General features: G+C 50.3%; 1 protein-coding gene across 15 annotated transcripts in view; it reads right to left on the reverse strand.

Moving 5' to 3' along the window:
• Positions 1–27,766, reverse strand: part of Nav2 (neuron navigator 2) — a 615,193-nt gene that overhangs the window by 33,666 nt on the left and 553,761 nt on the right. For 10 of the 15 annotated variants that reach the window (XR_012908349.1, XM_075953182.1, XM_075953180.1 and 7 more), the window contains 12 exons: positions 26,669–27,371; positions 23,435–23,893; positions 22,550–22,615; positions 21,214–21,258; positions 18,210–18,370; positions 16,324–16,515; positions 11,180–11,232; positions 10,377–10,400; positions 10,188–10,262; positions 4,821–4,904; positions 4,416–4,527; positions 2,988–3,133 (listed from right to left, as the gene is read on the reverse strand). Coding sequence is in view for 14 of the 15 variants with exons in the window: in XM_075953182.1 (XP_075809297.1) it covers positions 2,988–3,133; positions 4,416–4,527; positions 4,821–4,904; positions 10,188–10,262; positions 10,377–10,400; positions 11,180–11,232; positions 16,324–16,515; positions 18,210–18,370; positions 21,214–21,258; positions 22,550–22,615; positions 23,435–23,893; positions 26,669–27,371 (2,120 nt within the window). In the remaining variant the exon portion in view is untranslated. The remainder of the gene's footprint in view (positions 1–2,987; positions 3,134–4,415; positions 4,528–4,820; positions 4,905–10,187; positions 10,263–10,376; positions 10,401–11,179; positions 11,233–16,323; positions 16,516–18,209; positions 18,371–21,213; positions 21,259–22,549; positions 22,616–23,434; positions 23,894–26,668; positions 27,372–27,766) is intronic. The other 5 variants (XM_075953177.1, XM_075953179.1, XM_075953174.1 and 2 more) reach the window with 5 other exon arrangements.

Below are 27,766 nucleotides of genomic sequence, written 5' to 3' on the forward strand. Positions count from 1 at the left end.
TGGGAGGCATGCTTACAAAAGAGCAGTTCAGTGAGCCAAATGTCCCCCCCCCGTCAATGGCAAAGGCACCCAGCAGCTCTGTGGAGTCAGTGCATTTGGGGGAAGGGGAGTTATCTGGCATTGACAGCTCAGGATGGGCCTGCAGGGGCATTCCATGCCTACTCTTCGTTCCAGAACAGATGCCAACAGCAAGACAGAGCCTGGCTCAGCGGGTGCGTGTAGGGAGATGAGGTGACACAGCAACAGAAGCAGGATGTGGGGACAGATGCGGATGAGGTTAGTCATGTCAATGGATGGGTTAGCTTGGTATCTGAAATTAAACTTGGGCTCGCTTACCTCATTGACCTGCCAGAGAAAATGCAAGCGAAAACAGGGAAGGGGAAGGAAAAAAGACAATTTTTAACAGAGAAAGCCAGTGACACGGAAAGCTTAGGACTTTTCAGAGGCTGTTAACATGGCTCATTGTAAACGCCACACAGAGGCTTCTGGTGGGAGAGGGGTGCTTGAAACAGCATGGGTCGCGGGGAGCATCTTCTTCCATCGTGAGAGGAAGGGAAGAGCAAGCTGAGGGGTACCCTGCAGCCAGGGCTTCCCCTGCTTTCATGTCTGTCTGATCATCTCCCTGCCTCTTTTCAACCATCTCTTAAGTCTGAACAACAGCGGGAGGAACATCTTATCTCCTCAGCAATGGGGGACTGACATCTGCAGCAACCCCTTGAGTCTGCACAGCTCCTTGCTGTGCCCATGTTCCTGCTCTCCTTTCACGAGGGACATAATCTAACAAGCACAGAATTTGCCTATCTCACTCAGGGGTCCCACAGCTGTCTGTGAAACTCATTAACTATATTGGAAAAACCAGAAAACAGGTAAGGTTGTTCCCCAGCCTCCGAGGCAGACATGGAAATTCTGGTGAGAACATGAAAATTAAACCAAATTTTCCAAGGGCCATGACCAGCATGTATCTTTCTAAATCTACAAACAAAAATAATCATATTTTGTCTCCAAAACAGGTATCTTAGGAATCATTTCCTTTTCCTGGGACCTTTTTTCTTTTTGAAAATATATTCTAGGGTTTTCCTCACGGGGAGTCATGAGGCCTTTCCCAGTGGATGTGTCCTGTATCTGACAAGCTGCTTGCCCAGCTTGTGAGCAAACTCCAGCCCACTGTTCCTTCGCTCTCTCCTGATGTTCCAGTTCGCAGACAGTAGTCTGCCACCAGGCTTTGCCACACAAGCCACAGAGCTAGAGCACCAGGTAAAAGGGAGGTCACAAAATTTAGACGGAGTTAAGCTTTGGGGTACACCGAGAATGTCTGTTATCTGTCTTTCCTGGTTTCATGGAGAACTGAGAATTAATTGTCTAGAAGCAACACAAACAGGTTTCATTTCCTGGCTAGAAGAAAACAGCTGGGATTTTTCTTTTTAAAACTTATTATTATTGTTGTTGTTATTATTACTACTATTGCTATTGTGCGTGGGGGGGTGGTAACGAGTGTGCCACCACCCATGTGTAGACGGCAGAGGACAATTTTACGCAGTTGGTTCTTTCTATCTTTATGTGGTTCCAGGGATCAAACTCAGGCTTATCTGGCTTGCGTGGCGAATGCCTTTACCCGTTGAGCCATCTCACTAGCCCTGTATTTTTCACGATAATTCTCCCATCATTTTGAGAATCTGAGCAGACTACATTTTATCACAACTGTATGCTAGAGAGGGCAAACATGAGCTACTCTTCTCTAGTCATCTCTAGACACAATAAATAAGTTGCTAAAGAAAACGGCTCGTCACGTAAAGAAAAACAAAACTAACCACCATGGTAAGAGGATTACACGGAGACGGCCTGGTAGCTCACCTCGGACTCCCCTACTGCTGACGAGACCTCGCCACCCATCCAAGATGATTCAAGATGAGTGAGACAGATATGGCATGAGGGACAAGACGCCACCATGAAACACGACAGTGACAATGGGGTTCGGTGAGCCTGGCCACTCGAGACGTACCCTGATACTAGGTGTCCCTGGTAAGTAACATACCTCCCTCGCTGGGACAGTAGTCATGAAACTGGGCAAAAGTGCTTGGGATTTCCTTGGAGCAAAGAAAGCCGCCTTTGGCGCTCCTGGCAGAAACTCAAGGAGTGTTTTAGGAGACAGGCTCGGGACCGTATTAGCCTCAACATTCACGGGGCCCTAGCCTGAGCTTGGGCCCCTGACCGCTAATGCTAACACCATGAAACATACTCGGAGAACATGGTTACAAAACTTCAGTGAGAGTGTTGGTTTGAGACATAGTTACAAAACTTCAGTGAAAGCCTTGGTTTGATGCTATGCAAATAAATAAATAAATAACAGTCCTGTGGCGGCACAACCGGTAACCCAAGCAATTGGGAGGCAAAAAGGTGGGACTGTTGATAGCTGGGGCTAGCCTGGTCCACATAGTGAGTATGACACCTGCAAGGCCTACACAGTGAGTGAGACCTCGCGTTAATAAGTATATAAATAAACAAGTAAAGAGTATGGTTAAGGATGAGATAACTGCTGATCCATGCTATAAAAACCTTCCTTGGAACTAAGAAGGAACTACGTGTGAGGAGTCTTGCTAAAAGCTCCGGAGAGGTGTTACTCAGGAGTGGAGCAGGCCTGAGTCCCTGAGTCTCATCCCCAGTAAAGAGGAATGAGATTCACTGAGCTCTGAACTCTGTGGCCAATGTAGGAGGAGAAAGAAATGAGAGATACGTGAAATGAGAGCCGGGCACATCACACAGTCTCACGAAGAGAAAAAAACCACAGTGTGGGGCCTGATCAACGCCGCCGCTTTGCTGAGCACAGCATCGGTTTTGGTGAAAAGGCCTCCCCCAGGGCGCTTCCTTGGATCTGCTCTCCAAGGCCTGTGGTTCTGAGGTTAGGAGGCAGCCTGGGATTTATCTGTGGACACCTATTGTGGGGACAGCACAAGACAGCCCCCCGGGAAAGTCCAGGGAGGTGCACTCACCCAGTTTTTCCTCTTCTTTTTCTTCGAGTCGCTCTCTATGTTGCTGCCCACGCTCGAGTGGCTGGTGGCACTATTGATACTGGAGACGCTGTCAGAGGAGTGCTGCCTGCGGATGCGCAGGTCTGCAGCCTGGGTGCTGCCGTTTCCTGGAGAGAGCAAGCAAGGTGTGTGAGCTCTAGAGTAGAGTCTTCTGTCCCCAGGAATGGCCTCCTCTGATCCAGGGCATTTGGACTGAGGTAGTACCTCTATGCCCCGTTGCTAGCTGGAAGAGCCTTGAAGTGATAATGGCTATGCCCTCTTCCGTATGGAAGGTAGAAAGCCTAAGGAACATTCCCCAACACCAATCTCTGTTTGGACAGAGAGGGAGCTATACCTGTAAACACAGCAGTATTCCCTGCTGGAGCTCCTTCGATCTCTTCTCTTCAGCTCCACTAGAGATGGCACCCAGGGCTCCAGTGATCTTTCCTTGTTGATCGCTACATTCCTGCCCTGCTTACCTCCCTGTGGCCCTTTGGGAGCACTGAGCCCATGTCATCCCAGGCCCTCCACGATTCTCTTCCCTCAGCCTCCAGTGCTCCTCCCTCCACCCTGCTTAGCTAACGCTTTCTAATCCTTCCTACCTCAACTTCATCACTGCTGTTTTGGAAGAACAGCAATGCCAGAAATAACAAGAGACGGCCGACATCATGGTTGTGGCTAGCTTTTGTCCTATGGATAGGGCTGTCTCTAATCCTGACTAGAGCTTGTTGTACAGCCGGAAGGCCTGAGCGTCCAGGCCCACTTTGTTCCTAACTAGCCTTTGACCTTAGAAAGCCACCATCACCTCTGAAGCCCTTCATCAACAGGGAGTAAAGGGTCCTCATAATATAGTTGTGAAAAGAAAGATAACTAAAAACACACAAAGCCCAACAATTTATTAGGGCAGTTTCCTAGGGTATCCGAGAGATGAACCCAGGTGGGCAATGGTGGCACACGCCTTTAACCTCAGCACGTGGGAGGCAGAGGTAGGAGGATCTCGGGGAGTTGGAGGTCAGCCTGGTCTATAGAGTGAGTGCCAGGACAGGCTCCAAGAGCTAGACAGAGAAACCTTGTCTCAGAAAGCCAAACCAAACCAACAAACATATCAACCCATTCAACTCTCTCTCCAATATGCAAACACACAATCATGGAGGCATGAGAGAGAAGCCATGAAACACTAGGCTGCTTCTCTATAAGAAAGCCAGTTCTTCAGTCTTCAAGATTTATCGGAGAAGACTGTACTACACTAGCCATCTCTGCGGCGGCCAGAAGCAAGCAGATGAAAGGGTCTGCGTTCTGGGACCTGGCCCTTGGATCTGCAGCTCGAGTCCCAGTCTCTTGCCCCGTCGCAGGGGCTGCACCCTGCACTATACCGTGAGAGAGGGTCTCTACGGCGGGTCTCGTGGTTACCTTTGCAGCTGAGCTCTGGTGTGTTGATCACTCCGTTAATGGCAGCCTGGGCAGCTGCATTCTGTTTCTTTAGCAGCTCGATGGTTTTTCTTAACTCATTCAGTTCCGAATCCTGAAGGTGAGAAAGATACAAGAGGTACATTCCCAAACCAGCTCCATGAAGCACAACGCCAGCCTGGACAGAGGCGAGCAGCGACAAAGGAGTGCCACAGAGCTGTCTCATACATGGTGGATCTAACTTCAGGGTAAGGACATCAGGGAGCACAGGAGGCCACTAGATCCGTAGGAGACACAGGACCAACATTTGATCTGTTCTTAACATTCAGCCTCTACGAGTCTAAGCCGTATGTTAAAATCGGCACCTTCATCTGAAATGAGAGCGAGCGATGGCACCCCCGGGCTTACCTTCTGCTCTGCGGTCATTGTTAGACTCTGCAGTCTGATGGTCATGTTTCCCAGACTCTGCTCAAAGGCTGCCACGAGGTGAGCCTGCAGAGGAAGATGAGGCCTCAGTGACGTCATCTTGCAAGGCCACAGTGCCAGAGGGGGAATGGGTTCTCAAGACAGAAACTTAGAGCCTCTTCATGTGGCCTGCACAGGTTTGGTCTCCTATCAGCTCTCTGGGACTGCTGATTCTAGCCTTGCCCTTGCTCAAGTCCTTCTTCCTCAAGCATCCTTCCTCCGGGTACCTTTGTCCTACCCACTCCCGGCCTAGCTAATCTGCACATGTCTGGCAGGGGACACCACCAGCCCGGGTCTATTCCCTCGCACTCACAGGTCCACTGTATTCAATACACTTTGAGGTTGTCGCTGGAAATACTCGGGGCCTGTGACTGCCGGTTTACGGCTGATTCCACAACACACAGTGGTAGGATCTGCTGTTCACCGATCACCATGTTCACGGGAAGCACGGGCTCATGGGGAGCAGGGTTGTAGGGTGAATGGACAAAGTGGCTAGCTTATTTTCCTTGTTATAATCCTCATTAATAAAAAGCTACTGAAAGGCCCATCTGCTCCCTGGATGAAGAGACCTCTCACAGCTCCCCCAGGGAGACACCTTCCTCCAAGCTCCCACACTGTGATATTCTCTTGTTAGAAGACACCAGATGCAACATCTTACACAAGGCTCGGAAAAAGGTTTCAAAAGAAGCCAGTTATAATTAGAATATGCATCCAATCTTCAGATGCTTCAGTGTAACAATATAAAACTATTTCTGTTGGACTGGACAGAGAGCCCAGCTGTCAAGAGCTCTTTCCTTCCACCATGTGGGTCGTGAGATTAAACTCAGGGCATCAGACAAAGCAGGCCTGCCTGCATTGACCCTCAAAGCCACCTTTCTGTCTGACACTTGTTTTTTGTTCCTGGTTCACATTTTCTTTCTATGGACTAATTTACTTTTATTTTATGTGTATAGTGTTTTGTCTAAATGAATATAAGTGTACTATGTGCACGCAGGTGTCTTGAGGAAGCCACAAGGGATGTCAGAGCTCCCCTGAGATCAAGTTACAGGTGACTGTAAGCCACCATACAGGTCTGGGGACTGAACTTAGGTCCTCTGCAGCAGAAGACAACAATTCGGCTCCCAGAACCTGAATCAGGCTGTTCACATCCACCCGTAACTCCAGCTTTAAGGTATCAAAGGCCCTTTTCTGGCCTGAATGCACTGGAACAAACACACACACATATAAATAAAACATACAATAAATCTGTTTTCAAAACAAAACAGTAGTCCAGCAGTGGTAGCTCACACCTTTAATCCCAGCACTCAGGAAGCAGAGGTAGGCAGAGTTCAAGGGAGTTCCAGGACAGCCAGAGCTACCCAGAGAAACACTGTCTTGAAAAACAAAACAAAGCCACTTACCACCATCAACAACAACAACAACAAAAACAATAGCTGGGCATGGTGGCACTTGCTTTTAATTCTAGCACTTGGAAGGCAGAGGCAGGCAGATCTTTGTGAGTTCAAAGCCAGCCTGGTCTATATAGAAAGACCCTGACTCAAATAAGTAAACAAACAAATGCATATCTTGGAAATGAGGACTGTGTTTCTTGAGGTCAAGATCAAGAGGTTAGCATGCCAAAACTAAGCCTGTTTGTACTGGAGAGTAACGAACACTTGATGTGTCGTTACTGATTGATTCAACTGCTGGTTGAATTGGGAATCTGAAAAAGCCATTAAAACCAAGTCTAAGGGGCTGGAAAGACAGCTCTGCAGCTAAGAGCTACTCTTATACAGGACATTGGTTTACCACTCCTGCTGTGGTGGATGCAAAGGACCAGAGGCTGGGGATGAGTCTGGAAAAACAAGACGTGACCGCACTGTAAAAACCCAGAGAAGAAGGTGATCAACGCCCCAAGGAAAGAATAAGAGAGTGGGGATACGTGGGCAGGGCTGTGGAGCGGGCCTGGATTTCAACCTAAGGAGGGAACTGCAGGGTGGCCCAGCCGTGGTTCACTAGACTTCATCGCGACAGGCTGGGTCTAAGACAGCAGACGAGGCCAGGACCGTGGTGCAGATACACCATCACAGCAAGACTACATGGATGGTTTCTTGCTGGTTACACTCTATATATTTGAAATGAAGAAAACGCCTCTCTACTTCTTTAGCCTACCTTCAATACAGGGTGAAATATCTTTTAAGTAATTTATTTTTATTTTATGTGCATTGGTGTTTTGCCTGCATGTATGTCTGTGTGAAAGTATCAGGTCTCCTAGGAGTTACAGACACTGTGAGCCTCCACGTGGGAGCTGGGAATTGAACCCAGGTCATTTGGAAGAGCCGTCAGTGCTCTTAACTATGGAGCCATTTCTGCAGCCCACCCCCTCCCTTTTTGTTTTTCGTCAGAGTCTCACATCCTTTCTTGGGCTAGCCTGGTAGTTACTACGTAGCCTAGGCTGGCCACGAGCTGGCACCCTTCTGCTTCAGTTTTCCTAGCATTGGCTCACCATACCCACTAAAGCGAATCAACTCAAGATGACATGGTGGATAGAGGAATTGGGTCAGGGCACAGCGTGCTGTCCTCACCCAAGCAGAGCAGCGGGGAGTGAGGCCGGGTGATTTGCATTCATTTTCATTCTGCATCTAACCTGCACCCGTGATCCCTGGAACGCCGCCGCTCACTCAAACTGTGAACGTTATGTTTACAAGCTCAGAAAGCAGCCGCTTAGCTCTGACGGGTCAGAGATCCAGCTCCGCTAGCAAGTGAAAGGGCTGCTTTTGTGTCCTGAGCACAGCTATGAAAACACGGGGGAGGCAGGGCCTAGCGGCGCTGCACAACATAATACAACAACCTCCCCGCCAAGAGACATTCTCACATTCCCAGGGAAAACAAATAGAGAGCTAGGAAAACACCAGCCAGGGCAGCCCGGAATAGCCTGTCCTAGGAAAACAAACATAGCTTGGTCTCCGAGAAAGATGGCAGATAATAAAACGGTAGTGGCTGAGGTGGAGTGTGGAGTGTGGTACAACTAAATATTTACTTTTAAACAAGACTGCACTCAGCAGCTTTTGGGAGGTGCAACACATTCTGGAGTAATATAAGAGGCCTTACTCCAACCCATCTAGCACAGAGGGTTCAGGACCACAGGCCAGCACAGGGCTCCTGGTGGCAGATCAGGTAGATGGAAAGAGTATCCCAAGGTCACCTGACGGAGACTCAAGGACAGCACTTGATGACTGTCACAAATCATGAGGCATTTATTTCTCGGGGGCAGGAGGTCACTGTCCACCTCCCTGGGTTTGCATTCAGTTCTGAACACAGGTGCATACATCGGACTTTCCAATTAGAGGACCTAGTCAGGATACCATGGACACTTTTTGAATAGAAAAATCTAAGCCTGAGAATTCAGCTCTGAGATGGTTTCTAATGATTTCTTAGATTTCTTATCTTAAGTGTGTGTGTGTGTGTGCACACGCGCATGTGCGCGCGCAGTACATTTAAATATGGATACATAAAGAAACCAGCAGAGGGCACCAGACCTGGAGCTGAGTTACAGGCGGTTGTGAGTCATTTGAAAGGGATGCTAGGAACCTAGCTGGGGTCCTCTGGAAGAACGGTGAGTGCTGCCAACCTGCCAACCACTGAGCCAGCCCTCCTGATGATGGAGAGGGGAAGAGAATAAAGGACTGCGAAGCCCGTAGTGACAGGGTGTGTCAAAGTTTAGGGAAATCGTCAGAGGTTTCCGACAATGCACAAGAGTTTGGGAGAAGGGTGATGATGAAGGCAGTTACACTCCCGGGCATGTAATTAAGGGCGTGTCACGCTTCCCATGCAGATCTAAGAGAGCCACACTTCCTGGAGTCAGTCAGGCTTGAGCAGGAATTACCAGGTAAATGACTACTGTGGGGCTCTGACTCACGCTCCTGGTCAAAGGAGAGCAGCCTTTGAAGTGGCTCCCGCTGTTGGAATGCAGAGGGGTCACACAAGTGTGCTCCCCCTGACAGGCGCTGGTACCCTTATCTGGGCTGCTCTGAGGTTGGGCTATGAACTCCTGGGCAGGAAGCCTGGCCTTGGAGTCACCCAGCATCTCCCTAAATCTCAGGCTTCAGGGTGACAGCCCCGCCCTCAGTGGGGCTCCTCTGTGGGTCTCCCAGATAGGCTGGGAGATCCTTGCCTCTCCTTTACTCTATTTGGTCCAAATAGCAAGCTGAGCCTCCACACTGACAGGATTCTCCGAAGGTCCCCAAACCCCACCGAACAGCTCAGACACTCATCTGTCCCTCGCCTTTCGTATATACTGACTCCTGCCCTGCCTCTCTCCTCACTCCTCACCTCAGATACTGACCGGGTAAGCCACTCACAGTTCTCCTTGGACCTTGCAAAACTGTTCACTTTGGTTAGGATGCTGCACCCTTCTACAGGACAGCAATCTGGTGTTACTCCCTCTGGGAAACCCTGACTCCCTCCCACCTCCCGCCAAGAGGTAGCGTGGCACTCCTGTGTTTTCTTCATCGTTGTGGCATGAATGACTGTGTCCCAGGGAGCTTGTTCAGCTTGCCTCCCTTCTGGTCCCGAGCTAGCATGGGAAGTGGCAGTGACTCTGCCTGCCTTACTGTTGGACCCCCAGCCTAGTGTTGCTGGCACGAGGAAGAGTGGCCAGCCAGCTAGAACGAAGGCTGGCAGTGCTGAGCACCGTGCATGATGCAATTATAGAGCACCAGCTGTTTATCACGAAGCCACGGGCGTCTTTCTTCCCCCGAGTTCCTTTGTGTTCCCACCTCCCTGAAGACCACAATCTTCAGAAAGAGGACGGGAAATGAGTTAACAGTTCAAAGATCGCAAGCCTGGGTCACCTCCCAACACAGCGAGACAGCGATCGTCCCATTACATAGACGAGCAAAGCCAGACCCAGATGTGACAGAGAGTGGCCCAAGCCAGACTGCTAGCACCTGATTTGGCATCATTGTCCACAGATCTAAAGCCTTTTGAACCCACAGAGTTACTCCTTGAATGTCCAAAGAACCAGAGCCTCAAGGAATGGCTCAGAAAGCAGATGGCTATTTCCTATCCAACCTCCAGTTTCTCTTCTGTCCTGTTCTTGGTCCCCACTTGGTTTTATCTCTGTCTCTACCCTGTTACATCCTTGGCTTCCTCCCTGACCACTACTGTTGTTGGCTTCCATTAGTGCCCCTCAGCTCCCGCCCACGCTGTTTCATCTCTGGCTCCCACTCAGCCCAGCTCCTGCGCCCACCCTGACCTGTCCCTCGCCCCCACCGTGTGTGCGTATGTGCGTGTACGCGTGTGAGCGTGCGTTCCTGAACAGGCACTCACATTGGCGGTCAGCTGGGTGGTCAGCGCAGACACCTTTTCCTGGGAGGCATCCAGCTCCCGCCGCAGCTTTCGGATCTACAGAGACAGGCACAGGGGTTACCTGCTTGGGGGGAGTCCGTCTCCAGACTGAGCTGGATGGAATTAACACTGAGAGTGAGAAAGAGCTCCAGAAGGTGAACCGTTCCTTACCTCTGATTGGCATTTCTCTTCTGGCTGTAAATAAATCACAAAGAAAGTCAGAACAGTGAAGGAAAAGGAGTAATGTAGCCCAGCCAGTGGGAACTGCTGAGTCTGCTAACTTGGGAAAGTTTAGAATTTTTTTTCTTTTTTATGTGTATGCGTACTTGCCTGTATGTATGTATGTATGCATGTATATATGACTAGTATCCAAGGAGGCTAGAAGAGGACATTGGGTTTCCTGGAACTAGAGCTACAGGTGATTGAGAGTCACCATGTGGGAATTGAACCCAGGTCCTCTGGAAGAGCAGCAAGTGCGCATAACTGCTGAGCCATCTCTCCAGCTCCTGAAAGTCCAGACTTTGACTGGCTTCTTTTCTGGTATAAGTCTACAAACTGGAACAATTACATCTACCCACCAGAACGGCCAAATACAAAAGCCCAGTATGTATAATAAATCAGGAAGGATGTGAGGGATATTCTAACCATTGCGGTGACAAGGAACCACCTGCTTCCACGTGAAGACGTGGGTAGAAGGGAGGGTTACGTATGCGTGCACTCAGCTTTTACATGGGTATCAGAACTCGGGTCCTCGTGCTTGGGCGATAAGCCCTTCACCCACTGAGCCCTCTCCCCAGCTCCAAGGGGGATGTGATAACAGCTGTCTTGTGGATCTCAAATCTTTTTCTCCTACGAGTTGATCCTTTTATAATGGGACTACTTTCTACAGCTGGGATGCTTATCATCACTCCTGACAGACTTGATAACAGAACGTGTGTGTGCAAGCACAGCCACTGGCGATGGCCGAGACTCACCGTGGAGTAGATGGAAGACGTGCTGGAGACCAAGGACAGCGAGGATCCGTGAACTGTTGGAAGGAAGCAAACAGGGTCAAAGGTGCCGCTGGCTGCTGTGAGAGAGAGAGAGAGAGAGGAGGCCAGCCCTTCAGGACACCACGGGCTCGTCCTGGTTGTGACTGTCATCGTGGCCCAACACTTCCTGGGTTGAGCACAGGTCAGAGCCAAATAATCCATTAAGGAAGCCATTTTCTTCGTACCACATTTTTCTTAACTAGCAAAACAACACATGATTCCGGGATCATATATTCACGTAACCAAACGTTCATACCGCCGAGGGTTCAAGCACAGGGCAGTGTGGCTGTGGAGAGTGTAACCGCTTGTGGCTGTTTCGGATTGTGCCTACTCAGGTCGGATGCACGGTTCAGCGTTGTGACCGTGCGGCAGAGCTGCCTTGTCTCACACCCACTAGATGCTTAGAGACGAACCTTTGTCCTAATCAATCCACACAGCCTTGGAGCAGAGATCAGCGGAAACCACAGCATTTCTGCTGAAGTACGGGACTTGCACAATGTCTATACATGACGAACGAGGGTGTTCTCTTCCTTGCTTGGTAACCATAGGTTCTGACTCAGAACCAAACTCATGCACTCCTAGCGTTCCGTCCCATCTCCAGCTGGAGGGACTTTATTATCTGCTCTCACTTTGAAGCGTGCTTTTTTTCCGGGACTAGGGATTCTAGCTGCCTTCTTCTCTTCTCTTTCAGGGAACCTGATTCTTACTTTCTCAACAACCTCCTGGTAACTTGTCTGGAAGACAGAACCAGCCCAGGGTCCAGACACGGCAGGTATTGTAAGTGGGCACAGTTCTCCTGACCACAGGTGGAAAGCCTATGTCCCCACATCCCAAGAGAGCAGGAGCCCACCTGTGACCAGGGAAGGCTGGGGACACTCTCTGCACACACTACTGAGTTCACTAGTCACCCCAGCAGTGCACTCCGCCCCACTTAGCAGGTAGTAGGAGCTGCCTACCAGCAAGATATTGAACAAACAGTTCTGTCTGATGCTTGGGAACCTGCCTGTGGCGTTACTAATAAACCTCCCCTGTCCCCCGACACTTCTTTGCCTGTTCCTCTCACAAGGGGTTATCCGGCTATCCTGGACTTCATTCCCGGGCAAGCTCTAGATGGCGCTGTAGAGCCTGCTTCTGAGGCTTTGCCAGGGCAGCTCTTTGTCTAGGGTGTTTCTAACCCTACCTGGCCCAGTCCAGCACAGTCCAGAGCTCCTTCTCCTCTCACTAGCAGGCACCTACCAGTCTCTGAGGCTGGGGCTCCACCAGGACTCACAGCTACCTTCCCAGGTAATGCCAGGCTCCAGATCTGCTCCCTGTTTTTCTACCAAGGATGACTAATCTGACTCACACCCCATAAAAAGCAGGTTAAGGTGTTAATGGCCAAAAATGGCTTTCTGTACTAACATGCCCACAGGTTCAGAGGTACCAAAGCACTTCCGTACAATAGCCCTGAGTGGACAGAGAGCCTGGGAGGCCTGTTGGTGGAAGAGACAAGGCGATCCATGTAGTCACCTCTACCCACCCTGCCAGGGCTGACTCAGAGGCCTGAACAGGGGCAGCACACATACCCTGGCTGCTGTTTTGTCTCCAATTCTTCCATCTCAAACATATCAGTTTCTCGGCAGTCAGGACCAGCTCAGGGACCCAAGCAGAGGCGGCACATTGGGCACCCTTCGAGTGGAGACATTACTTTTCTCTGTAACAATGTATCTCACGTGGAAATCAGTGAGGGCAAGGCTGTGATCCAAAGAAACAGCTTCCTAGGCTTTCTGCGCCCCACCAACCTGAATGTGGCTGGTCTGAACTGCTTTTGGTCAGCTGATATTTAGGGTGAGCTGCAGAGCCTGGGGGGGGGTGAGTTTCAGCCCCCAAACCACTAAGCTTGATGGAGCTTTCTTGCTGCACCTCCAGAATTCCACAGCTGGACTGGCAAAAGTCTCCTGGAACTCAAATGACGAGACTTGCTACATAGAAATTCAAGGACAGGATCTGTTGATTAAGTCTGGACAAGACTCTGTTCGCCTGTGACCTGTTTTTACTTTTTTTTAAAAAAAAATATTTATTTATTTATTATGTATACAATATTCTGTCTGTGTGTATGCCTGCAGGCCAGAAGAGGGCACCAGACCTCATTACAGATGGTGTGAGCCACCATGTGGTTGCTGGGATTGAACTCAGGACCTTTGGAAGAGCAGGCAATGCTCTTAACCTCTGAACCACCTCTCCAGCCCCCAGTTTTTACTTTTAAAAATCCCTTTGGTGGGCTGGCCAGATGGTTTAAGTTGGTACAGGTGTTTAATACCAAACCTGACAAACTGAGTTCCCTACCCAGGACCCGTAGAGGAAGGAGGAAACCAACTCCTGAAAGTTGTTCCAGAACCTCTACATGCATAGCAGGGCACGCACAGCAGAATCATGTAAAATTTTGAGTAATTTTAAGTTAAAAAAAAATTCCAATACAGGGTTTCTCTGAGTAGCCCTGACTCACCTAGACCTCACTCTGGAGACCAGGCTGACCTCAGACTCACAGAGATCCTCCTGCCTTTGCCTCCCAAGTGTTGGGAGTAAAGGTGTGCACCACCACCACCTGGCTTAAAGTTAAAAATTGAAAAACAGCCTTTGGCATGTTTTGTAATGTATTTCTAATCCCTTTGTGTAATGTCCCCATAGGCCCCAAAGCCAGAACTTGTGAGCCACCCTATGTGGGTGCTGAGAATCGGGCTCCTATCCCTTTGCAACTGCACTATCTGCTCCTAACCACTGACCATCTCTCCAGCTCCAATATCCATTTCAAAGATACCTTGAGTGTCCCTTAAGAGCACATCAAAGGTGACTTTGAGATTACATCCTATCTATAGTAAGAATTTACCCAAAGTACTTCAAAAGATTGCACCTGGGTCACACTGCACTGGATCCACGTGGCTATAACTCCCATTGCCTTAAAATATGCTCACAGATACCTGTCTAATTTAATCCCACTTCACAGCACAGAATAAACAGTTTAAGGAGGGTCTTACCTGGCCAGACATGAGATCTGACCTCCCCTACAACGCTGGTAACTTATCAATTTAAAATGAAAACAAACAAAAGTCCTATTCTATTTTTGTCATATGCAAGGAATAAACCCACCTGGACGGTGAAGTTCCCAGAGATGAAGGGGCCACCTTCGCGGTGTAACACAACCCTCCCCACCAAAGTCCTAACTTTGCAGCTCAGTTCCGTATGACCACAAATCACATGACTACAAAAGTTGTGGTGAGGATCTCTGTGAGTTCGAGACCAGCCTGGTCTACAAGAGCTAGTTCCAGGACAGGCTCCAAAACCACAGAGAAACCCTGTCTCGAAAAATAAAAAAATAAATAAATAAATAAATAAAGTTGTGGTGATGCTTGTGGGTAGGCCAGGCCTAGTTGTCATCTGATATCCCAGATGGTCTGTATTGGGCTGTCTGATTGCAGATGGGCTGCCTAACCTAAAGATCTAGCTGAGGAAGAGTCCGCAAGGGCCCGTGGTCTTTGTGGGACCATGTATACTTGTCAGGACAAGTTTTGGTACTATTTTGTGATTCTCTCAGGCATACACATGGCAGATCATGAGGGCAGCACGGGACACACTCCACAAGGGAGCTGTCCTCTGGGACAGGAGACATACCATGGCTATTCTTGACAAATCGTGGAAAACAGCCTAAGACGGACAGACTTCCTCCTCCATTGCCTTAGGGCCAGTATGGGCCCTAACTGTGTTCTGATAGCCACCACAGCACCAATTTCCCCCAGCCTCTAAATCTAACAAAAGCCCCTAGTAACCCAGGCTCCCCGCCTCCCTAATCCTCCAGCCCGGCAGTTTCCATATAAGGATTATAAGCTTGCCCTGCTCAGGGTTACTGGAGACATAAATCTGGGAAGAGCCCTAAGTCACCAAGATCAGCCGACAAGCAACAATTCTGTCGCTACAGTCCTTTAAGCCTTTCTTAGAAAGAAAGCCGAGAAGCGGAAGGCTGCATCTTGTATTCCCTTCCTTATGATCTGAAGTTTCCTGTTGGGGTACACTGAGCCTATCTATACCCTGCCTTTTACAGGGACGGGGAGCTGAGGGGACCATCTCTGGCTCACCCCTACATTTGCCCCGGCTGTGGTTAGCAGAAAGGTTCCAACAGAGGTGGAGCCCCACTGGCATCCATTTGTCCCTGAACCCTCATCCTTGGCTTGGAGCCCTCTGAAAGCAATGTGGAAGGCAGGCCCACAGGCTACAGCACACAATACAGACCTGTGCTAACATTTACAGCCGGTAGCTTTGCATTCTTACAGCGCCGTGAGCCGAATGCTATTATTACTTTCATTTTTATAGCGGAAAAAGGAACAAAGAGGTACAGTATCTTCCCTAAGCGCTCAAATCCAGGGAGGAGTAGGGTTGGGGTTTATCCTTGGCCGGTCCAACTCCCCTCTCTTTATCACTGCTTGTTGAGCCGGCCTCCAGTCTCCCCCAAACCCGGTTTGGGGAAGGGGGCTCTTCGAACACAATGTCTTGGGTGAAGGGGCAGAGGGTGAGAGAGATGAAGTGAGCTACGAAGATGCAGACAAAAATCACCCCCAGAATGTTCCTTCCATAATTCTGATGAAAACAAACGAGCTATAAATGCCCATGGTTGGGACCGGCCCAAGAAGAAAAAGGGTAAAAACTGAGAATCTGGATCTTGAGATGAGCTAGGAAATGCTGGATGTGAACGGGGCTGCCTGCCCCCAAAGCTGCCGGGCAGGGGGAGATGAACTCAGTGAAGCTCTCTGCCAACAGAATGAGCCAGCGGCAGGGCTTCAAGATGGAGATGCGTGCCAAGAAGACATGGCTCAAGGCCAGGAGAGAGAGGAGCCAGCCTCAGGCAGAACTCAGTCAATGTTGAGGGTGGGCAGTATTAGAGGCCTCCACCCCTCAGCCTCCTGAAAGGTTACCTAAGGGTCAGTCAGATCTTCCTCCTGAGAGTCCCTCATCCCCCCCCCAGAGGTAGTAGTGACCAGAGGAGGGAGCACCGGAGGGAGCACCGTCAAGTGTGCCAGGCCAAGTGACCTAACTGGTGGAGTTCCTTCACCCCTTACCTTCCTCAAACCCATCCCGGAAGGAGCCCGATCGGCTCATTGTCCTGTTCTTCTCATCCAGAGACGTGGAGCTGTTCCGGAAGCGGCTGTCAGTAGTGTAGGGGTCATACTGGCCGTCTGCATTGGACAGGCTGTGGGTCCTCAGCATCGCTGGGTTGGACAAGCTCATCTGGGTGACAGTGGTGGGACTCGCTGGAACCAGAGGAGCAGAATGAGATGCTGGATATCCATACCTCTGTCTGAATCCCAGCCGGGTACCAGGCGGCGGCTGCTTATCGCCAGCAGCGTGTGTGCCTGCCAACTTCACTCCCTTGTCTATTTCTAAAAGGTAGGCGCATCAGCATTTGAGTTACAGGCTTAGAGCTAAAAATACGGGAGGGAAGAAGGTGGGTCAGTTCCAAAGCAAGGCTCAGGGCCTCACGTTCCAACTTGGCACGTTCAGGCAGGCCAGTGTCACCTTCCAGGCATGAGCTAATTACTCCCCGGGTTCATCTGAAACAATCCTCTGCAAAGCCAAAAGCCCAAAATAGTCCAAATAGGCTTTTGATCAGATAGGAAGCCTTCGCACATGACAAGAAGCGCTTGCTGCGAAGAGTTACGGCTGGGAAAGAGCACTACACGCACAGGGCTCGCGGCCCCCCATGGGATCATCTCGCGGCATGCAAAGAGCATCAACGCAGAGGGGCCACACTTCCCCCAGCTAAGCTGAGCTTTCTCACCCAAAGTCCTTCCCATGTCAGTCATGTTCCCTGTATTCAAAGGGACGCACTTAATAGAGCAGAGTTAACTCGTCCGTGATGACAAGACACACACATCATTACACTACATAGAAAGTCTGGAATATTCAGAAAAGCCTGCTCTTCTAAATGCTGAAACCAAAACAGGTTTTTTCCTCCATTGGCCAGTCCTCAAGTACTGCCCGTATTCTATCACCGTCAAGCAACCTCTGCCGACACCAGCACCCGGCTCTCTCCTTCCTGGAACTACACAGTCCCGAGATCAACGCTCCAGCGCTCTTCCATCGTTTGCAGATTTACTACGAAACGTTGGATTGTTCTCCCATAGCTTGTCTGTCAGACTTGTACCCGTGTGTCTGCCTCTAATAGGGGATCCCTCAGCATTCCAGCAGGGACTATCACCCCCACCCCCACCCCCAGTGCGTCAGCCAGCACAATGTACGGCAGGAGCCACTTCCAAGAACACTAGTTCATCACAACTTATTTTCAGCTCGATAAAGCAACGAGGACTAGGCTGGAAAAGTGACTCCTCCACAGGTCTGAGAAGCAGATCGCACCCTGAGTAGTGGGTGTGTCTAACCTGTATATTTTATGACAGGAGGTTATTATCTACAGAGCCCAGGCTCCGCACAGTGCAACTGAGTCAGAAAAACCTCTGATGCCAGTTAGTGGTGTACACTTTAATCCCAGCACTTGGGAGGCAGAGGGAGGTGGGTTTCTGTGAGTTCAAGGCCAGCTTGGTTTACAGAGAGAGTTCCAGGGCAGCCAGGGCTACACAGAGAAACCCTGCCTTGCAAAACAAACAAACAAAAAAGAACAAACAAAATCTCCCTCCCGTCCTATATATGCCATGCCCAGAACCCAACAACAATCAAAAAAAACCTCTCACACATTCAAATCTCATATGCTTTAAGTAACTGTTGGCCTCATTTGTGGCCACCCTAAGTCACACGCGGCTCAGGGGACGGATGGGACTGAAAAATACTCAGAACATTGCAATTTTCTGTTTCTTTGACTGCATTGCCACCGAGGGCTGATCCGCTATGGAGAAGGATGTGGCCACATGCCTGTTTCAAAACACGAGATAACCTCTTGCCCCCGCTCCCTTGCAGAGGAGACCCATACAACCCAAGGCAAGTGGCTACTCACCAAGCTGGGAGAAGTTGAATCTTGTTCCCGAGGGAGAAGTGACACTGGAACCAGAGGAAAAGGGGGAGTTGGCAGCGGTGTCCTGCAGGCCCCCAGCAGAGTGGGACCGTAACCATTCTTTGGCGTCTTCCTGTGTGCGAAGCTGGGAGGTGGGTGTATACCTGGAGACGGAAACCAGGCTGGAATGAAGAGCGCTTACGAAAATGCATTCCCCACAGCTGATGAGGACTATGTAAGAAGAAAAACTATATTTAAGTTGGGGGAAAAAAAATCACTACACACTACACACCCTGAAACTTATGAAGTTTCTCAAAACTTTTTTTTTTTAAAGCTACTTGGCTTCATCTAAGGAAAATTATAATTCCTTTCAGCTTGAGGGGAACACCTAAAGGGAGAAAGACTGGGAATGCTCAAAAGAGCCATCCCTGGGTGTGACTGGAACATGCTGGTTCATGACGGGGTCACCTCGAAGCCCCCTCCTTGACAGGAAGAGCTGCAAGAGGAGTTGTCTGAGCTTTGAGGAGGTTTTAATGAGCTAACCGCTGGCATCTGCTCGCTGCAGAGCCAGTGAACGGCCATGAATCACAGCGGTTAGTGGGTGGCATTTGGAGACTTGGGGTGCTGGTGTTTACAGTAGCTGCTGCAGTTTTTTCCAAGGCAGGGTCTTGGAGCACCCAGGCTGTCCTTGAACTTGCTAGGTAGCTAAAGATGACCTTCAACTTCTGCTCCCCCTGCCTCTGTCCCCCAAGGACTGGTATTTCAGGCATGTCTAATCACGCACACTTTGTAAAATACTGGGGGGACTGAACTCAGGCTTCCTGCACACTACACGAGCCCTCTAACACCTGAAGCACATTCCTGGTCCCTTACCTGCTACCATATACCACTAACAGATTTCCTGAAGACAACCCCATTCTGGTGTGTTAAATGCTGGGGAGCCTGAAGAAGTCTTGCGGACCACCCCCTTGTGTATTCCAAATGGGACTGTAATATTTACTGAGCATCTCTGACCAGTGAGCTCCCTTTGTAGGCATCGTTGCCCTGAGCCTCCAGACTCACACAGGGATAGAACACTGAGTCCTGTTATGTGCTCTGCGGAGCTGGGGACCAGAGCTGAAATTCTAACCCCCGCTTGTGGGATTCCAAAATCGCATGTGAGCATCTGAAGCGTCTGCAGTGTCCACACTGTCAGGGTACCCTCAGATTAGGTATTGCAGAGCGGGTGCCGACCAGCTCACTAGAGGGACTTTCAGGAATCTGCTACCCAATATGTGTGTGTGTGCCAGCCAGCCAGAAAACCAGTGTGAACAGGAACTCAGTTCTCAGTGCTGTTGATGGATGCACACCCTTGTAAGGCACATAGATTATGTCACATAATCGATAGCTGTCACATCACCCCATTCTAAATGTTTAGATAATCAGTTTTCAAAATCCAGGGGTAGCTGAGCCATGGTGGTGCAATGTCTTTAATCTCAGCACTTGGGAAGCAGAGGCACATGGATAGGAGTGAGTTTGAGGCCTGGTCTACAAAGCAAGTTCTAGGACAGCCAGGACTGTCACACAGAGAAACCCTGTCTCAAAACAACAACAACAATAATTCAGGGCTATAAACATTAATAGATCTACTACAGGCATGATCACAGCATTTCAAAAGGTAACTACTTAGAAGTTAGCTCCTTCTTTGGACAACAGTGGGTTGTGACACATCTTAGTTAGTGGCCTGCTTGCTTCGGGCGCAGGAAGCTCTGGGTTCAGTCTGCAGCACAGCAGAAACCCAGACACGCTGGTACACGCCTACAATTCCAGCACTTGAAAAAGTGGAAGCAGGAGGATCATAGGTTCAAAGGTCAGCTACATACAACTTCAGGGTCAGTCTGGGCTACACGAGACCCAGTCTCAGAACAAGGGGTGAATGGGGGGCATCGATCATCTGCCCATCCAGCTGACACCCAGGAAGAAAGGCCAGGCTGCAGAACTCTGCCAGGAGGCATCAACGCAGGCCTTCTTGTGGTGACGCCCACCCTCATGTTAAAAATGTTCGAAGAGCGCTGGGTCTTAAAAACCGTGGGTTATTAAGTGCAGACACACAAGACACCAACGAAACATTTCATTCCTTTTCACGTGAGAGGACTGAAGGCTGACTGCAGGGTGAAGCTACAAACACCAAGGCTTTTAGAAAGCAGAGCCGACGGAAAATCCACGGGGAGCGTGAGCAAAGGAAAGTACCTCGGGCTGGTGATGGGATGGACATGATTCGAGCAATGGCGACTTAGAGCATCCTGTTTTACCAAGAGAAGAACCAACGAGCAGTCCAGGTCCAACTTACTACCAATAGAAAGACATTCTTTTCTGGTGGTCTTTTTGTTTGTTTGTTTTTAATTTTCCACCAAAAAAACGATCATATCCATGTCTTGGTATTGATAACTGACCCAATCACTGCTTAGGACATTAAGACAACTGTTCAGTGTTTTACAGCCACAAAGGCATTATCTTTTTAGATTATTATTTGGTGGTGCTGGGGATTGAACCCACAACCTTACTCATGGCAGGCAAATGCTCTACCATGGAGCTGCATCTCTAGTGCAGAAAGAGTTGAGAGTTTTAAGATGGGGGCAGCTAACAAAGCAGCATGCTCTAAGTCATGTCCTCCTCTGGCGGTGGCTGTGTGTACAGACGTCACAAAGTACTCAGCGTCTCTCCTGCGGCCCCCCGGAGCAGTCACTGCTCCCAGCTCAAGGTGGCGGCTGGCTGTGAGATGTGAGATGGCTCTGTCACACGAAGCTTCACAAACACAGACAGACAGACCCTGCTCAAGCAAGTAAGCCACAGATGGGGAGATGAGAATGAGAGGGGCCTGCCATCCAAACTCCAGCTGCAATGGCCAAAGCAGGGACCCCAGCCCAGCCCAGCCCAGCCCAGCCCAGCCCCACCAGCCATGAGAGAACGACACAGCCAAGCTCCACGGCCACAACATATGTCATGGATGCAAGGAGGGGACCGATACCTGAGTCCTTTCTTAGGCAAAGTGTTCCTATCAAGGTGCGGGTCACTGTAGGAGAGTTAAAAAAAAAATCAAGAACTTCAGAGAAGCACAGGAGGAAGGGTAAGAAGAAAGGTAAGAAGGCTGGGGAGGGGCCTGAGGACCCCCAAGGGCAGACTCCTACCACCAGCCATGCGTACAGTGCCCCAACACAGTATATAAAAGAAACCTGGTCCTGCCTGCACCCACACCGCATGTGTACTTTATCCCACATCACAAGGTGGCCTGAGTCGTGAACCCCAATTTTTCCTCCTTTTCCACAGGTTCAAAGCCAAGGCAGGGGCCGCGCTGCCGTGGGTCCCACCTGTGTACCTCCTCAGCTCCTCTCCTGCAACCCTGGCAAAGGTTCCAGAGGGACAGAGACTCATCGGTGAGTTTCAAGAGGCAGCAGTCTGCATATTTGAAATTCATGTGTGATGAAGTCAATTCCAGGTCCCTCTCAATGTCTCCTTGTTCCTGCGCAGCCAGGGCGTAGCCAGGAGCTGAGCCCTGGGCAGGAGCCCGGGCATGCTGGAACTTGCTGGCTCATAGAGCCAAGGCATTTGAATTTCTAAAGTGCAGGGGTTTAAAGGCTTGGTTTGTAAGCCTGACAGAAACAAAGTTTGTGCTGTGGATGGGGTGAAGGGGGTTTCCATTAATTTCTCTCCCCCCCCCCCCGCCCAAGCATGAAACAACATCTGCTTGTTATGTTTGGCCAAGCCACCGCTCCTCCAGAAACTCGGGGTCAACACCCATCTTGGAGGCCCACCCACGGCTGGGGGCGGACACAGGCTTCTCTGCTGTAAAGCCCCAGCCCTCCAGGCACTCTGTACCATTATCTTTGCTGAACACAGACACACACAACACGATACTAGGAACAACACGATGAGCCAGACAGCAGCAAAAGCCTTCAAGGGAGAAGAGCCAGCTGGGCCGGGAGGGGTGGGGTGCAAGGGAGAGACAGAGGTGAGGGCCAGGCTGCACAGTGGGTGGCAGACAGTACCCAGAGGGATAGGGAGGAAAAAAAGCAAGAAGCTGGAGGGCAGGAACATGCCACGGACACCACAGGGAATGCCAGCGAGAGCTCCTCCAGTCCCGGATGAGTGTCAGGGTTTGGGGTGGCCACCCACTTGCCACCTTTCCCTGGGCTTTGGCAGACAGTGGAGCAGACCCTCAGTGGCATGCTTGGCCATCACAGAGTACACCAGAGCCACAGACACAAGCAGGAGCCTCAGGTCAGCAGCCTTGCACACAATAACTGGCTCGACAACAAACACAGGCAGAAGAACCCAGAGGCGCTGCAGGCCTGTGAGGTCATTACCTGTCCTGTTTCCTGGGCAGAGTACTTCTGCAGAACTTAGGGCTAGCAGCAGGGGAAGAGAGAGGGCTAGAATTCCAGGCAATCAGAAAACAAGAGAAGGAACGTTAGGTGGGAGCAGAGGAGAGGCACTGTTATACACAATGGTCAGAACACTTTTCTCACTCCCAAGACCGACCCCGACTTGGCTCCTCAGGTCTGATCCAGAAACCAGACAGACACACCCCAAGACTGTAGCAGAACCAAGGCTCTAAAATTCTTGCAGAGGCTCTGTCTCTTCTCACTGTGGCCAGCAGAAACTCAGGAGAAGGTTGGCATGCCAGCCAACCTCCCCAGATGCTCCCAGGTCACCTACTCTGCTTGCTCAGTCACACGACAAGATATAAGTTCAAGCTGGCAACCCCTCAGCAATTACTGTAAGTTGACAAACCCATTCCAAAGCTGAATGTCATTTCAGTCAGTAGTATAGACCTGTCCCCATCTAGTAGGTTCTGAGCACCAAGAACATCCGAAAGCAAAACCGAGATAGCAGGAAGCAGTCAAGATCAACTCCACTCTTAAACTGACTTCTACCAGCAAGGAACAAGAATTAGAAAGGACAAAAATCAAGCTGGGCGTGGCAGCACACACTTTTAGTCCCAGCACTCTGGAGGCAGAGGCAGGCAGGTCTCTGAGTTCAAGACCAGCCTGGTCTAAAGAGAGAATTTCAAGACAGAAAAACCAGAAGCAAAAAAAAAGAAAGAAAGAAAGAAAGAAAAAAGTTTTAAAAAGAAAAGAAAGAAAGAAAAAAGAAAAGAAGAACAAAACTTCCCAACCAAAGGCCTTTGGACCCCTAACCTTTGGTGTGTATCTGGGGGAAAGACATCCTCCTGAGGGTATAGCACCAACCTTTCCGACAGTGTGGTCTTCACACTGCTGGTGCGGACAAAAGGCAGCAGGGAATCTTCCTTAGCAGAGGTGACTGGACCAGGGGAAGAGTTGTGACTCAATCCCCCACCGCTGCCGAGGGATATGTCAATGGACTCGCAGCTGGTGTGCAGGCTGCTGACAGACTGGAAGCCCAGGCCATCCTTGCTCACTGCCGACGAGCTGGTACCCCAGGTGAGGCTGTTGGAAGGGCCCGAGTGGGCCGAGCTGGGGCTGGAGGCTAGAGGAGACTGGTTGAGGTCCACGTTCTTACTGTAGAGAGGACTGCTGCTCCCACTGCTCAGGACGCCACTGCCTGAGGGGGACTCTAGGTTACCTTGCTGGGTCATAGTGGCGTGAGGGTTGGAGATGACCATTGCGCTTTTCAAGGTTTCGGCTGTGGCGATGGGCACTTGCTTGGTAGGCTTCCCACCAAAGAGTCTGCGAAGAGACAGAGGGTTGTGTGGGACAAATACCTGCGACCAAGATGTACTGGGGAAGCCTGGGGCAGCAGGGGTCATGAGACCATTAGAAAGGGCAGTGGTTTCTCCTGCAGTCACAGAGGTCTTCCTAGAGAAAGGCTGGCAGTTAAGTGGGGCTGGATGCTGAGGCTTTCCAGGGTCCTCTCTCTAGCTCTAGGCTGCAGCCACGACGCATCTCTAAGCTCAGGCAATGGGAAGGCTTTCCACAGGCCTAGCCACACCCCTCCTCCCTCACTCCGCTTCCCTTTGCTTTCTCTAAATAGAATAGCTAGACAGTTGCTCCAACCCAGGAATCTCCTAGAAAGAAAAGAGTTTCTTCTTTCTGTGACACAAGGTATGAAGCCTTAGGGCTTGTGGTTTTTTTCCCCCTCAGCATAACACAAAGATTCCAGACCAGGAGTTCTATACCTGGAAGGAACACAGGGGAAGTATCAGCAACAGAACACCAAAGAACTTGTGTGAGCCAACACCATACACAAAAACATGCTAGGTCCACAAGAAATCAGACCAGACATACCAGGTACAAATCATGTCTCCAACAGATACACAGAAATGCCATGCCATGCCGCCTTCTGCTCATTTCCTCAAATCTGTCATCAGTACAGAGATGCCACAGAGGCCTTCTCCTCCCTGGGCAGACAGCTCTCTGGTGAAACCAGCTCCAAGTCACAGGGTGGACCACATTTAGAATGCAAGGGCCTTATCCCACCGTCACAAAGTCGTGAAGGGGTAAGTAGCCCTGAAGACTGCCAAGAACACCAGTGTTGTGACAGGCAGATTGCCTTTGGCCCTGCAGCCTGGAGTGATCACCTGGAAACAGTCCCTCCAATCCCAGGTCTCTACGGCAGGAGCAGATGTATAACCCAGAATCGGTGAAGGTGTTATCCTACTCTGGAATCTGGGCATCAGGATGCTTACAGACCCTTAGGCATGGGACCTCCCTACTAATGGGCGACCGAGTTGATGGCCGTGTTTCGTTGTTAGAAAGCAAAGATGACAACCACCTTTGCCTGATTTCTCGCCCTATATACGAATTCATTTGGTCAGCTGTACGGATGCTTGAGGGAGTTATCCACCTCACTCCACTGTGACCTTCTCCTTGTCACTAAATAAATGCACAGCTAGACCACCGGGGCAATGTAGGGAAAGCACGATTGCCCAAGCATGGGTGTGCGTGAAGAGCCCATGTGCTTTTAAAAGACTCCTGTATGCTAGCTAGCTTGAGGGTCTAGTAAAATGCCAGTGTAGCCGCAGAGAGGAAATCTCTAAGACCATGTTTTGTTCTTCTACCCAACGCAAATGGCAGAGAGATTTTTCATTTATGTGCTGGTGTTGCTAAAACTGCAAAGAACAGCCCTCGGGACGTTACCCCCAGAAAAAATTAATGGTCACTGGAATCCTAATAATCAAGTCTAGGCAGGGCACAGCACACGGATTCCTTCCGCCTTCGTGCAGAATGCTTCTGCCAGAGTCTTCAGACATCCTGTTCGTCCTCAAATATGGATGCTGGGCCTGACTTCTATATTCATTCCCCTCAACTTTCCATCCTGGGGCTTGTCACGGCCCCGAAGGCAACGTGAGAACTACGCCACCACCATCCAGAGTGGGCCAGTGACTGAGCGTGGTGGCGCATGCCTTGAACCTCAGAACTTAGGAGGCAGAGGCAGGTGGATCTCTGAGTTTGAAGCCAGCCTGGTCTACAGAGTGAATTCAAGGACACTCAGGACTAGGTAGATAGGCCCTCCCTGTCTCAAAATGCAAAACAAAAAAAGAAAAGGGCCCAGTGAGTCTTTAAGAGGAGTTGTTAAAGGATACGCTTGCCACAGTAAGAATATCCTCCAAGTGCAGAGACATGGGGATGTCTTTCAAAGGTGTAGGATGTCAATTTCTCTGTTAGAAATCATTCTGCTTCTAGAGGTTTCTAGAGAAGGCAGAGTGGGGCTAAAGACAGGGTTCACTGGATAAACCCCTTACACCCAGGCAGGAGGACCAGAGTTCTGATGCCCAAAATTCACATGATGGAGGGACAGGTGCATGGTATTCCCTGCAATCAACCCCCCAGACCAGCCCAGCTATGAATTCAGCAAGAAACTCTGCCTCGGCAATTAAAGTCGACAACAATCAAAGACCAACTTCAACTTCAGGCCTCCATGTGTGTGCACACACACGTGCACATGCCCACGTGTATATAAACATACACTTATGCTATACACTTACCATATGTAACAATATTTTAAAAGGCTAACGTTTCAAATATTGTCCATGCTTTATAAAAGAACAGGATGGTATTGAGATAAGAGAACAACATGGCTCCATCCCATGAGCTAAACTCTGGATCTGAAAGTGTACCAGGAACTCGCCCTTACTGCCACTAACTTTCCCTGGGTGCCCTCCACAGCCAAGCACAGCCCACAAAGATGAACTTTAGAAGGAACGCTGAGGAGGATACAACCAGCTCCAACGAACAGATGAGGACACCGAGGCAGGGCTGGGAAATGCACCCTGAAGGGCTGAACTCAGGAAGCACGATTCTACAACTTTCTGTCTCCCATCCGGGCATGGGAAAACTAACACACAGACGGCAGACCTGCAGGTGGGAGCTGGCCTTGAACGCAGCCTTACCGAGAACGGAAGCACCGCAGATTGCTTTACAACAAAGTCGGAGTTTGTTAGCCCAGGGGGCCAGGCTGTGTATTGTGGCCCTCCTGGGCTCCACTCTTTTCTGCTTGCTTACCTGCGGAGTGTGGGAGAGGCCACATCTGAATACTTGGTCCCTGGCTGGAGAGTGGCCTGCGTTGAGCTGCACACTGGCTGGGAGGCCGGGTTCACTTTCACGGAGTTGCAGGAAGCCACGCTCTCGTTGTCTGAAGAGATGCCTTTCTCCTTGTCTGTCTGGTTGACGAGTCCTGGCAGAGAACTGCCCAGGGATGTTTTGGAGGGCTCCCTCAGCTTGGGCACTGGCAGGCCTGCCGACTTGCTGCTCATGTTAGAGTCGATGCTGCTGGTGCTACATCTATTCCCTGCCCCATTCCGGCTGTTGGACTTGCTGGGCCTGGGCAGGCTCCGGTACTGTAAGTTCGTTCGAGAGCTGAGAGACAGATACCCATCGTCCTGGTTTGGGGCTCCATCCATGCTCGTCTTCCTCCCCGTGGACCGACCGACAAGGGCGGATGACTTGGGGATTTTACCTAGTGTGGCAGACCTGCTAGTGATGGTGACCCCGCTGGCTGTGATCATGGCCAGCCCGGCGGCGGAACCACTCTGTTTCTTGAACCCAAAGCTGTTGGCATTGGCAGTGGGCGTCCTAGAGGTGCTGGCGAGGGTTTTTTTGGATTCATCCCCACTGCTACGGCCGGCATCCGATGGGGAGCGCTTGACCTGGGAGGCTTTGGGTGAAAGCCTTCCCTTCTCAGACACCTTGGCGTCGTCTGTTTTTCCTAAGAGAGAAACCAGTGAGGTCAGACCAAGAATGGCGACTCTGTGGGCTAGTGTGCTTAGGGTGCAGGCCCTTCTAAAGATCTCTCTGCTCCTGAAAGGAGAGCAGCACCCTGGGGAAGTCAGGAGAGAGAGCGTGGCACAATGGTGACCTCATCTGCTGCTGTCACCGAGGGCTTTTTAGGAAGTGTCACTGATTTCACTCAGAACAGAGCCAAACCTGGAAGCTGTCGGTACATCCACAGGCACAAGAGACTCTATCATACATTGCCCTCTTGCCTCATGTCCATGACACGGACCCTGACATTTCCAGAGGACAGCCTTGAGGAATCGGTTCTAGTGTGTTAACCGGCTGATGAGCCGTGGAGCCAAATACCGAGCCAGATGATACACAGCG

This window comes from Microtus pennsylvanicus, chromosome 18 (assembly GCF_037038515.1).
Source record: "Microtus pennsylvanicus isolate mMicPen1 chromosome 18, mMicPen1.hap1, whole genome shotgun sequence".
NCBI classification, from domain to species: Eukaryota; Metazoa; Chordata; class Mammalia; order Rodentia; family Cricetidae; genus Microtus; species Microtus pennsylvanicus.